At 46.8% G+C, this 13,816-nt stretch overlaps 1 protein-coding gene across 1 annotated transcript in view; it reads left to right on the forward strand.

Annotated features, from left to right (window-relative positions):
• The window catches only part of KDM3B (lysine demethylase 3B), a 121,076-nt gene that overhangs the window by 79,869 nt on the left and 27,391 nt on the right, over positions 1–13,816 (forward strand). The window contains exons 11-13 of the mRNA XM_032786128.2: positions 438–590; positions 8,772–8,879; positions 9,479–9,606. Of these exons, the coding sequence (XP_032642019.1) occupies positions 438–590; positions 8,772–8,879; positions 9,479–9,606 (389 nt within the window). The remainder of the gene's footprint in view (positions 1–437; positions 591–8,771; positions 8,880–9,478; positions 9,607–13,816) is intronic.

A 13,816-nucleotide genomic window follows, 5' to 3' on the forward strand; every position in this document is an offset into this window, starting at 1 on the left:
TGCCTTTGATATGCTGCCCAGTCCACTCACATACCCCTGCTCTAGTGTGAAGGCTTGTATCCTTCCATCCTGCTGTCTTTAGCGGGTGGCCCTGTTGTGCAGCCCCCATCCCAGAACAGCACCAGGATCTTCAGGGGAAGGGACATGCCACTTCCCCCACCCAGCAGGTCCTGGCTTGGCTGACAGACTGAGCTATGCTAGATCCTATGATTCTATGATCCAGCTCTGCCAGCGCAAGGAGAAACTCCGTTCCTGTGGTGATATAGGGGTATTGCTGCCCACAGGTCTCCTTCAGTACTCCCAAATAGCTTTTGCATTGAGACCTACTCTAGTGTAGACTGTCCTGTGCTTCAAGATAGCATGTGGGGCTACGCACTGGGCTGTGCAATCCATTATCCAAGTGTTCATTCCTGAAATGTTCCTCCTTTTCTTTGTAGAGAAAGTAGCCTGGAAGCGAGCTGTCCGTGGTGTGAGGGAGATGTGCGATGTATGTGAGACAACCCTCTTCAATATTCATTGGGTTTGTCGCAAATGTGGTTTTGGAGTCTGTCTGGACTGTTATCGGCTGAGGAAGAACCGTCCACGTAGCGGTGAGTACCGGATTTGTCCACACCCCTTTTAACTGGCTAGTTTCCAGGTGGTAAACTCGTGAGAACTAGCTGGGCTTTTAAGGGTGAGTTAGGGAGTACTGGTGTGAGAGGTTGGAGGGGTTTGGCAGAGTGGGGAGGTGCAGAGTGAAGCTTTTTTCTGTTCTGTTCTGTTCTGCCCTGTACTCCCCTGCTGCCATCCTATCTTCCCTGTTCTTTGAGTGCTTGCTCCTGTTGATTCCAAGTAGATGTCCAAGTCGTTGAAAGGTTTTTCCCCTAGTGGTACCTGTCGGGTTGGGTGTGGAGACCCCTGGAATCGAGCCCTTATGGCGGTGTATATAGGTCCTTGCCGACTCACCACCTCTTCAATTCCTTCGTACTGCCATTGACAGTTGTAAGAGTTGCATGTCTCGTCTTGGCAAGTATATTTCCTAGTGATCGGACTCTTGATTATCCTGTAAATAATTCATTAGTTAGTGTTAGTCTTAGTAGTTAGTTAAATAGAAGTGGGGGACTTCCCCTCTTGGTCTTTGGGGCATGCCTCAATCCCAAAAGTTTATGCTGTGGAGTACCTGCCACATGCCCATGCCAACAGGGGACACCATGACTCCTGCCCTAAGTGTCTGGGGGTGGCACATCAGACCAGATCACTGCAAGATCTTCAAAGGGTTCCGCCCGAGAACAAAGAAGGAAAAGTACTTCAGGCTCAAACAACTCCTTATGAACATGACATAAGAACAGCCATACCGGGTCAGACCAAAGGTCCTTCTAGCCCAATATCTGTCTGACAGTGGCCAATGCCAGGTGCCCCAGAGGGAGTGAACCTAACAGGCAATGATCAAGTGATCTCTCTCCCGCCATCCATCTCCATCCTTTGATGAACAGAGGCTAGGGACACCATTCTTTACCCTTCCTGGCTAATAGCCATTTATGGACTTAGCCACCATGAATTTATTCAGTTCCCTTTTAAACATTGTTATAGTCCCAGACTTCACAACCTCCTCAGGTAAGGAGTTCCATAAGCTGGCTGTGTGCTGTGTGAAGAACTTCCTTTTATTTGTTTTAAACCTGCTACCTATTAATTTTCATTTGCTGACCCCTAGTTCTTATTTACTTATTCCCATAATACAACTTTTCCTTATCCACTTTCTCCACATCACTCATGATTTTATATACCTCTATCATATCCTCCCTTAGTCTCCTCTTTTCCAAGCTGAAGAGGCCTAGCCTCTTTAATCTTTCCTCATATGGGGCCCTCTCCAAACCCCTAATAATTTTAGTTGCCCTTTTCTAAACCTTTTCTAGTGCTAGAATATCTTTTTTGAGGTGAGGAGACCACATCTGTACACAGTATTCAAGATGTGGGTGTACCATGGATTTGTATAAGGGCAATAATACATTCTCAGTCTTATTCTGTATCCCCTTTTTTGGGAGGCAGCCCTCCATCACCAGCTGGCTCTGGGCCACCAGGACTCTGCACCGAGTACCTCCATGTGGAGCACTCTGGCATCCTTTAGAGAAATGGCACCAAGGAAGGACTCTAGGCATAGAGACCCTCAGCACCATCACTCCCCGGCCCGGCCCTGAAGCCTGCGGAGGCAACTCAGCACCACTCTTGCTCACCGGTGCCGCATAAGCAGCACAAGAAGATGGATAGAGGGCTCTTGCCTACAGTGAGAGCAGCTGGGTCTAACAGTGCCACTGGTGTGCGTTGTGTGCAGGGGCATCTGGTGCCAGTCTCACAGGAGTCAGCACTATTGATTTCAGGCCTGCAAAGGGGTCCAGCAAGTCGGATGCTGTTGGATTCTCCTGCTTGAGTGTGCCATGTGGAGGAGCTGGATCTCCTTTCCACCCTGGACACATTTGAGGCAGCCAGGGGCTTGATTGCCATGACAGCTCCACAGTCCCGCACCAGCAAAGACAGACCCGGCGCCATCTAGAGGCAAGTCTGCAATGATGAGGCACCACTCTCATTCTCCGCTTGGTACCACCATGGTCTACATTCTCAGGTTCCTCATCATTGGACTCGGAGGCAGATTCCTACTATTCGAGGTGCAGTCGTCGCCGATCAAGAGCAGTGCTGCTACAGGCAGGAGGTGGGGATGGTGCTGTGGCAGGAGCCTGTGCAATGGCTTTTCTGGACCCCATGGTCATGTCACCAGGCCCAGAGCACTTTACTCCAGGGACTCCCAGCCTGTAACTTCAGGACAACACACCCCTTTACCACCTCGGCACCATCCCCCGCCTCGAGGCACCAAGACAGCTTCTTTCCACGGTGCAGAGCCCTGTCCAGGTCCTGGATCCACCACTGGCACCAAGGCCACTGTCCGTGACGAACAGCACGGCACCGAGCAGAACACGTCCAGAGGGACAGCAGGGCCTGGTACCGCCTAGGATTTTGTCATCGTCCTCGCTGGATCAGGTGGTGGCGGGGTCTTTGTCCACCGGGCCACCCCCTCGTTGATAATAGAGCACACCAAGAACTGTTGCGCAGGGTTGCCTATAACATGGGGCTACAGGCTGGAGGTGGTAGAGTCTGATGACCCCATTGTGAACACATTAACACCTGAAGAGCCATCCAGAGTGGCAAGAGCACCAGGCCCTGCTTCGATGGGTGGCTGAGAAGTGATGGGCATGGAGGTGGAGGAGATGGCTGAACAGGCACTCTCGGTATCTACTCGTGCCCATGATGCATGATAGGGGTCTTAAAGGCCCACTGGCAAACTCCATCGTCAATATCTCCCACCTCCTAGCCAAAGGGTTCGAGTACTTGTAAACCCACCCGCCTCCAGGCTCATTGGTCCTCTCTGCAGCCAAAGAGAAGGCCAAACAGGGGCACCCTAATTCGACCCCCAAAAATAAAGAGGCCAAGAGATTGGACCTTTTTGGGAGGAAGATTTATTCCACTGCCAGCCTTCAGTTCCGGATGGTGAACTACAAGGCTTTTTTGGGCAGATACAATTTGGGACTCCCTCCATAAGTTCAAGGAGTCCCTATCCCAGGACTTGGCCCAAGAGTTTGATACCCTGGTGGAGGAGGGTACTACAGCAGCGAGGTGCTCCCTCCAAATGGCGTGGGACGTGTCTGACTTGCTGGCTAGGGTGGTTGCATCAGCAGTGGTCATGAGGTGCAGCTCCTGGCTTCAGACTGCTGGTCTGTCGCAGGAAATGCCGGCTTCAATTCAAGATCTCCGATTTGATGAGAGAGCTCTCTTTGCAGAGCAGACTGATGCAAGGCTGCATGGCCTAAAGGACACTCTAGCCACCCTTCGCTCCCTGGGTCTGTATACGCCACAATCAGTGAGGAAGCAGTTCTGGCCACTGCCAGGCTTTGGCAGCCTGGACAGGGGTCTGCAAGAAGGGATAGAGACATGAGCTTTAGTCATTGCCGCCACCCTTCCTCCTCCCACTCCCCTGTACATCCCAGCCCGGCAAAGCATCTTGGGGGTCAGAAGCATTCATTTTGAAGGTGCGCTCGAGGTGCGTCCCAGTCAGCTCCCCAGATCCACCTTGTTCTTTCCTCAGTGTCTTCGTCCTTACCATTCGATCTGGTTGTGGGTTCTTGGGCCACTAGGTGCTAGGGGGGCTTGAATCTCGTGCTGTTGCAGCTCATGGGGGCCCCCCTTTGAGCCTCTGGCTTCCTGCTCTCCTCTTCTCTCCTGGAAGGTTTTGTTCCTGGCTGCAATAATGTCTGCACACAGGATGTCTGAGATCAGGGCACTTACTTCAGAACCGCCCTGTATGGTATTCTACAAGGATATGGTGCAGTTGCAGTTGCACCAAGCTTTCCTGCCCAAGGTAGTTTCCCAGTTTCATACCAGCCAGGACATATACTTACCTGTCTTCTTCCCAAAGCCTCATAAATCAGAAGAGGAATGCAGGTTACATGCCCTGGACGTCAGGAGGGCACCTGCCTTCTACATTGACAGGACAAAGCTGTTTCGCAGGTCAACACAGCTGTTCGTTGCAGTGGCAGACAGGATGAAAGGCTGCCCAGTGTCTGCTCAGAGGATTTCACCCTGGATCACTGCCTGCACCCACTACTGCTATGAGCTGGCGAAAGTGCCTCCGCTGGCAGTCGTAACAGCACAGATCATCTAATTTGACCTTCGTATATCACAAGCCACAAACCCCACCCAGGACCTGCACACTAAACCAAAATATTGCAGCCTACAGGAGACTAAACTATTATGCGCCACAAGCAGAGAATAGGAGGATCCAAGCTGCACAGTGCCTGAGGCCCCTGCAATGTCAGGAAATTTATTTAGTTATACCCAGATAATCCTGTCAAGTGACCCACATGCTGCAGAGGAAGGTGAAAACCTCCCAAGGTCACTACCTATCTGACCAGGGGAAAATGCCTTCCTGACTCCACATATAGTAAACAATTAGATCCTGAACATGTGACTGAGAGAATGTTTGGTGCCATGTCAAAAGTCCCATCTCCAGCTGAGACCATCTCTGGTGCTTCAGAAGAAGAAGACAAAAAACCCAACAAGATACATTGTGTATGTGTTGGGGGGAGGGAAACCTTTACTGACCCCTGCAGGTGACTGGCTGCTGCATGAGATTTAGGGACATAAGTGGGAAGGGACCTCAAGGACTTCCAAGCTCGCCCCCCCCTCCCCCCAATCACAAGGACCGCCATCATACAATCCCACTTATAAATTTGTCCAGCTCACTCTTAAAACTAAGTTGTCCCCCCCCCCACCCCACCCCACAACTTCTATTGGGAGGCTGTTCCAGAACCTCACTCTTCTGATGTTTAGAAACCTCCTTTTAATTTCCAGGTTGAATTTTTTCATGGACAGTTTATACTCCTTTGTTCTTGTGCCAACATTGTTCTTGAACTTACCAGGGAGGGTGAAGAGTTATGTGTTTATCCCCGTCCCACTCCCAGTGTATTTATAGAGAACAATTGTATTCTCTCCCTCTCTCCTTGTTAGGCTGAACAAGCCAACCTCTTCCTGTCTCCTCATAGGCAATAAGATGGTCAGAGGAATGGAGGCCTACTGGCTCTTCTCTAAAACAAGGGGGCATTGAAATTTAAAGGCAGCAAGTTTAAAATGGGTACAAGGGAATATTTTTTTATATAACACAAAATTAGCCTGTGAAACTGATTGCCACAAGTCCATGAGGCCAAGAGTTTTGCACAGGGGAGGGCAAACTATGGCCCATAGGCTGGATGCAGGCTGTCAGGGGTTTCAGTCTGGCCCGCGGGATTGCCATCCCCCTGGCACCATGGGTCTAAGGCAGGATCCTTGCCTGCCCTGGCCCTGCGCTGCTCCCAGAAGCAGGCAGTACTACTTCCTGGCGGCCCATGGGGGCAGGGGTGCAAAGGGCTCAGTGCGCTGCCCTCGCCTGCAGACACCGCCCCCCACAGCTCCCATTGGCTGGGAATGGGGAACCGTGGCCAATGGGAGCTTCAGGGGTGATACCTACAGGTGAGGGAAGCGCACAACAGAGCCGCTTGCCCCACACCACCCTCAGGAGCCACTGCCAGAGATGCTAGTCGCTTACGGGAGCAGCGTGGGGCCAGGGCAAGCAGGGCGCCTGCCTTAGCCCCGCTGCGTGCCACTGCCATCCTGGAACTGCTCAAGATAAGTGGGGCCGGGCCAGAGCCTGCACCTGAACCCCTCCTGCCTCCCAAGCCTGTTTCCCTGAGCCCCCTGCTGCACCCCTCCTGCACTCCTGAGCCCCTTCTTACATACCTCACCTCCTCTCACACTCCATCCCGCACCCCACCCCCCTGTCCCAGTCCTACATTCATGGCCCTGCATACAATTTCCCAACCCAGATGTGACTGTCAGGCCAAAAAGTTTGTCCACCCCTGGTTTAGCAGTTTAAAATAAATAAAAATCAAGAGTTTTGGAAGCAATATAAACCCCGAAGCTTTAGAATATAAATAAACCTGTAACAGTGAGGGGGTTAGCCGGAAACTGCCTATGGGCAGATTATTCTATAGCTGTCTTCTATAGGGTGTTTTGCACCTTTTCCTGAAGAATCGGAACTGACTCTCTTTGGAGAGAGGATAATGGACTAGATGGACCACTGATCCAATCCAGTTTAGCAATTTCTGATTCTAGTAATTAGTTTTGCATTGTGGCAGAGGTTGTTTTTTTCCCTGAATTCAAAGGATGGTGACATCCTATTTTATTCCTGGGCAAGTAGGAAGTGCCTGTTCTCTTAGTGTGAAGAGAGTAAAATATGAATTATTTCAGTGCTCACCAGGGGCAGACAATTAGATTTTGTATGTGGCTGCTCCAAGGTATGATTTGCTTAGTGTAACCTTCATTGAATAAGCATTCTTCTCACACTTAATAAAAAAGCTTAAATAATTACAATTATTTGGGGTGTGTATATATATTTATAAATCATTTGCATTGGAGTAGTATCTAAAAGCTTCAGTTGGGAACAGGTCTCTTTTGTGGTAGGTGCTGTACAAACAGACTAGACATGTAATCCCTATCCAAAAGATCTTGGAATTAAGTTTAAGATACGATGCCATGAGTGGAGTATGAAATGGGAGATAGAGGAGTGAATATAAGAAATGCCGTACCGGGTCAGATCAAAGGTCCATCTAGCCCAGTATCTATCTACCGACAGTGGCCAATGCCAGGTGCCCCAGAGGGAGTGAACCTAACAGGCAATGATCAAGTGAGCGCTCTCCTGCCATCCATCTCCATCCTCTGATGAACAGAGGCTAGGGACACCATTCTTTACCCATCCTGGCTAATAGCCATTTATGGACTTAGCCACCATGAATTTATTCAGTTCCCTTTTAAATATTGTTATAGTCCTAGCCTTCACAACCTCCTCAGGTAAGGAGTTCCACAAGATGACTGAGCGCTGCGTGAAGAAGAACCTCCTTTTATTTGTTTTAAACCTGCAGCCTATTAATTTCATTTGGTGACCCCTAGTTCTTGTATTGACGTAACTATAAATTCATGCTGTTAAATAGGCTGATATGGTGGGCACAACTTGATGGTTCAAAATTAGGCTTTTAAAATAAACTTCTTGTCTCTCAGACTGCCTTTCAACCCAGTCATCGTTAATTGGCTGGCATCTGGTAGGTATCATGGCAGAAGAAGATTTTGAGAGATTTGAAGATGGAAGGATAGCTGCTTTGCAAATCAGTTCAAAAAAGGCATTCTGTGTAAGGCACAACAGGGAAGAAGTAGACAAATGGATGGGCAAGGCTGTCAATCATTGACTGGAGGAATGGGAGTATGACAAATTAAGCAGCAAGGGATAGAATATGAAGAGCTTTAAAGATTAGAATAAGAAGCTGGAATCTATCTAATGGGGGTGCTGTGATCAGAGCAACATGATTTAGCAGCTTTGTTTTTGTATGAATTGGAGTGGGCAGAGTGGGAACCAAGAAGTTGTTGTGGGTTTTGTATTGATTGACTTTTACTGGAGATCCCTGAGTTACCATTTCACAAAACTTTGTGCTCACCAAAACTGGGAGGTAGTTAATCCATTGTTCTTTGCAGCTCTGAGATTAAACTGAAGCAACAAATATTCACATAGAGCTTGTCTTCACTGCATTGTTAGCTCAAGGGATAATTTAGCTTTGCTACTAACCAGACTGCTGTCCACATGCAGAAATACCTAGCTTAAATAGTGCTTTGAACTCAAATCAACTGGTTCCCCTACTGCAGAGGAAGCAAATTACAGCTAGTAATGCAGTAGGGATTCAGCAGTTTGAGTTACAACAGCTCATCAGCTGCTAATCAAATCACTGTTTGTAATTTGAGTGTTTTGTAGTGTGGTTGCTCAATCAGGATATGCAAGCTAGGCTAGCTGGAGTGGAGTAACAAGTATATTCAAGTCTTGTGTTACAGCAGCACAGCTACAGCGCTGTGGCAATGCTCTTGTAGTGCTGTAGTGCAGATGCTTTCTACAGTTATGGAAGGGGTTTTTCTATCACTGTGGTAGCTAGGTTGATGGAAGCTTTCTTTTGTCCACTTAGGTGCGCCTACACCATGGGGTAGGTTAGCATAACTATGCCAAATGCACCCTCGGAGCAGTGTAGTTATGTCTATCTAAATTTTAAGTGTAAATCAGGCCTAACTTAAGCTAACTGTTGCAGTGAAGAAATACATACAGAAACAGCTTGCTGCTCTGTAAAGCTTCAGTGACTTTTGCAGGGTAGTAAATGACCTGGTTCTGTCCATTTCAGAAACAGAGGAGATTGGTGACGAGGAGGTTTTCTCATGGTTGAAGTGTGCAAAGGGGCAGTCCCATGAACCGGAGAATCTTATGCCAACACAGATCATCCCTGGAACAGGTAATACTTGAACTGCTTCCTTCTGGTTTCCAGATATCTTCTTCCTTATTTTGGGAGGCAGGAGAGGAGGCAGTGTGATAGTTTTGTTTTCTAGTTGTCTCCTTATTTGAGAGGGATCAGGGAGGCGGTAATATGGTGGGGGGAGACATTCTCTTGGAGGAAGGTGGGGAGAAAAAGATGAAAATAGTGCAGATAAGAATGAGTTGCTAATACAAGGTGATAAAACATTTCCAATATGCTGCTCCTAAGATTTGCAGACATGAAGCACATGACTCTTGTTTTAATTTTCAGAAGTCTTTTCAAAAGATATGAACCAAATGCAGTTTAATTTGTGAGGACGGTACTAGTGCTCTTGTCCTCTGAAGGAAAATAAGTATTCAGTGTTATATTGACGTCTCTGGATTTTGAAAGCCAGTGCTATGCATGCATAGTTATGCAGCACCATCAGATTAACACGTGTATCTTGATCATGAAACCTTAAAATTTAGGATTCTTGTTGTGACTAGACTAGGAGGAAAAACTGGTCCTGAAGTTCAGTCAAGGCCTCACTTCATAGTTTTTATGGGTATATATATTAAAACTTGTAACTTTCTTCCTAGCCCTTTACAATATAGGAGACATGGTGCATGCAGCCAGAGGCAAATGGGGAATTAAAGCCAACTGTCCATGTATTAACCGACAAAACAAATCTGTGTTGAGACCTGCTGTCACAAATGGGATGTCACAGGTATGTGAGCTGGGAATCCGTGGATAGAATTCCTGTGCTTCACCTTTGTGGACTCTGGATATTGCATTCATAGATTTTAAGGCCAAAAGGGGCCATTAGATCATTTAGTCTGACCTCTGTATAACATGGGGCTTAGAATCTCAGTGGCTTCTACTGGATGTCTTTACTCAGTCAGGATTATCGCAGAGCATCGCTACTGCTGGCACCCAGAAACTTGTTGAGGTGAGAAGCATGTCGGGCCCAATCTTTGCTAGCTGGATGTCTGTGCTAGGCTTGTTATTTCTTCTTTAGAAGTTATGGTAAAACTTATGATATCTCTGCCAAAACCTTGAAGGAAAAGTACAATGGGGAATATGCCATAATGCATTTCCTTTATTTCTCATGGCTTTCTGAAATATTATGCTGACTTGACATATGCATAGATTTTGCTGTCTCTTTGGTGAAATTAGCAGGATGATGATGATGATGGGGGACTTCAAACATCCACATATAAGCAGTAAAATAGCACAGCAGGACAAAGTTTTGAGAAACAGTTCTTGACACTTGAAATGATTGACTGCTTCTTGGAATAGACAGTTCTAGAACACACAAGAGAAGACACTATTCTCTACTTAATCCTAAGTAACACAAATGAGTTAATTCAAGAAGGAGTAGTAGCTTGAGCCACTAAGTGGTGATGACTACATTATAATTAGGTAGTTTCAGCATCCTAGGGGGAGAAAGAGTATCAAAGAATGACACTAAATTTTGAGAGAGACTTCAATAAAATGAGAAGGTTAATCAAAAAGACTATTTACTTCCTTTTCTTTGAGGTGGCATAGATGCTACTTATAAAAACAGTAAGTCTCAAAAGGCATGTGTACTGATGAACAAAAAGGAAATGAAGAAGCCAAGGGATAAACCATTATGGCTAAATGGTACATTAGAGGTGCTATTTGAGCCAAACAAATCCTTCCACATTTGAATATCTGACCCTAGTGAAATCATTAAACATGAGTATAAATTACATCAGGGGAATGTGAGAGGTGTTTTAGAAGTGCCAGAAAGTATGAGGATATTGCTGAGAAGCCAAATGATTTCTTTGCATCAGTCTTCTCTTCAGTGCATATTAGAGATATTTACTTCAAACCTGCTCTTTTCTGGCAATAAAGGTGAGGTACTATCAGAGACTGAGGTGTCAGAAGAAAAGGTGCTGGAACAAATGGATGATTTAAAATAAGTCACCAGGCCACCTAGCAAAAATATGTAATCTCTCATTAAAAACAGCTACAGTCCTAGAGGATTGGAGGGTGGCAAATATGTTGTACCTGTATTTAAGAAAAATGTCTGAGAGCAGCCTGGGGAATTGCAGACTAGTAAGTGTTATATCTATACTTCGCAAATTGATTGAAACAATAATTAAAAATAGAATAGTATAATGTTTTATTGGTTATGATTTAAGGCTATGTTTTAGTCACGGGTATTTTTAGTAAACATCATGGACAGGCCACAGGCAGCAAACAAAAATTCAAAGCTCGTTACCCATCTATGACTTGCACTATATACCCCTGACTAAATCTTAGGGGGTTGCCTGGGGGTGCCACGGGTGCTTGGAGGAAGCGGGGCGGCAGCGCACAGCCCAGGACCTCCGCTGGTGCTGGGGAGGAATGGGGATAGTTGACAGGACTGGCAGGCTTCCTATCTGGCTCTGCATCTCCCCGGAAGCGGCGACATCCTCATCTCTCAGCTCCTAGGCAGAGGCGTGGCCAGGCACCGCTGCGTGCTGCCTTCACCCCAAGCACTGGCTCCACAGCTCCCATTGGCCGAAAACCACGGCCAATGAGAGCTGCAGGGGCAGTGCCTGGATGCAGAGTCAGCATGCAGAGCTGCCTGGCTACACCTCTGCCTAAGAGCTAAGGAATATTGCTGTTTCTGGGGAGCCCCCCAAGGTAAGCGCTGTCCAGAGTCCTCACCCCATCCCATGCCCCTGCCCTCTCCTACACTCAAACTAATGCTGCTGCTGGGGGAGGGGAGCATGATGGCTCGAGACTGCCCCAGCAGTGGCCGGTGCAACTGGCCCAAAGGCTGCCTGAGCTACATGGGCGGCTCCCGGGCCAGATGCACTGGCTGATGCGGAAGTCATAGAGGTCACAGAAAGTCATGGAATCCTTGACCTACGTGACAAACTCGCAGCCTTAGTCATGATATAATAGTCTAACTAGCACAGTTTCTGTAAAGAAAAACTCTCTCTCTCTAATCAGTTAGAATTCTCTGACTCTTTCAATACAGTCATGGATAAAGGAGAAGCGGTTGATGGTAACTATTTAGACTTTCAAAAAACCTTTGATAAAGTCCCACTCAAGAGACAGCCAAGGAAAATAATCATTACTGAGAAATAAGCTACAGTACTGTCATAAGTCAGAGTGGAATTAAATAGTTAATTTTCATCCTGGCAAAAGATTAACATCAGGGTGCCACAAGGTTATATAATAAGTCCAGTGTTTAATACGTTTTATTAATGATCGAAAAAGGGAAGTGAGAGAGCAAAATTTCCTTGTAATAGTTATTTAAATAAGTCTGAGAAGATTGTTAGGAAGTTGAGACCTAACCACTCTAGGTGAATAGGCAGCATGATGACAAATGAAGCTCAGTGTCTGCAAGATGCAGGGAAAAAATTAAACTGCAATGGACCTTACAAGGTTCTAAAACTAAATAACTCTGGAGAGGGACCTGGGTATCATTGTAGAGCAGGGGTCTCAAACGCAAATGACCACAAGGGCCACATGAGGACTAGTATATTGGCCTGAGGGCCACATTACTGACACCTCCCCCCTGCGGCCTTCAGCTCTGCCCCCACTTCACCCCTTCCATGAGGCCTAGTCCCTGCCCTACCTCTTCCCACCCCTCCCTGCCCCCATTTCAACCCCTTCCCTGAAATCCCCACCCCAATTCCGCCCCCTCCCTGCCCCAGGGGGGTGCAGGAGGGGTGCGGGGTGCAACAGGGGGGTCAGGGTACAGCAGGGGGCTCAGGGTAGTGGTTTGGGGTGCAAGAGGGGTGTGGCAGGGGGCTCAGGGCAATAAAGGTGAGGTACTGGGAGATGGCAGGGGGGCTGTGAGGAGGTTGCAGACCACACAAAATAACTTTGCGGGCCGCATGTTTGAGACCCCTGTTGTAGAGCTCAGTGAAGAGGCAATAGGGTCTCATGGATAGAGCACTGGACTGGGACTCAGGAGTCCTGGGTTCTATTCCTGACTTGGCCACTGGGGGGATAATGATGCTTACCTTTGTAAAGTGATTTGAGATCTACTGATGAAAAATACTATATAAGAGAAAGGCGTTTATTATTTCCTATTCACTTAATGAAAACCCCTGCTCAGTGTGCAGCTGCAGGAATGGAATGGGATTGAGAATAGTATAGAAAATCCTATAATGCCTTTGTTTAAATCAGTGGATGCTGGATTAGATGAAGTGTGTGGATCTGGTTAGTCTGGCATTTCTTATGTGCCTATGTTTTATTGCCAGTATGAAATATTTATTCAGATTTCTAAAATGGGACTATGGGCACCTATCCCGAGATGCCTGTTCCATAAAATAAAAACACGAAGTAATGCAGAAAGACTGCTCATAAATATATCCTCATGTGTTATGTAGCAACTAAAGACCAGTTAGGTATCAGAACCCCATTGTCCTTGGCATATGATAAACTGTGAGCTCTTTACAGCAAGGACTGTTTAAACATGTGACAAGAGCTGATGAGTGGATAAGGGGGAAAAAAAAGGGGGGTGGTTTCAATGTTACTTTGCCCTTTTTAACTCTCCACAATCTCCATATTTATTGGGATTGGGGCTCCACTGTGCTAGGTGATAGAGATGGATGTATGCAGGCCTGCCCCAGATTAACAGTATAAAATAGCATTCTGAGAGCTGGAGCAGTGGAGACAAAAAAAAAAAAAGTTGTACATTACATTATGTTCACTTCCAAAAATGCATTCATAAAAGTACAGATCTGATTGGTCACTGAACATTCAAATCATGAAGGTCTTCAAGCCATTTCAAGGATCTTCATGCCTTTGGAGTTAGAAAATCAATAATCTCCACATTCTTTTAAGATAAAACATATTAAGCCTTCTACCAGCCTCACAGCCCTTCCTTGTAATAGATTATCACTGTGTCATATTGTTGTTGTCCGGTTAATTTTTTTTTTTTTTCCCCCGGTCCATCAAAAATGTAA

Source organism: Chelonoidis abingdonii, chromosome 7, assembly GCF_003597395.2.
Source record: "Chelonoidis abingdonii isolate Lonesome George chromosome 7, CheloAbing_2.0, whole genome shotgun sequence".
Lineage (NCBI taxonomy): Eukaryota > Metazoa > Chordata > Testudines > Testudinidae > Chelonoidis > Chelonoidis abingdonii.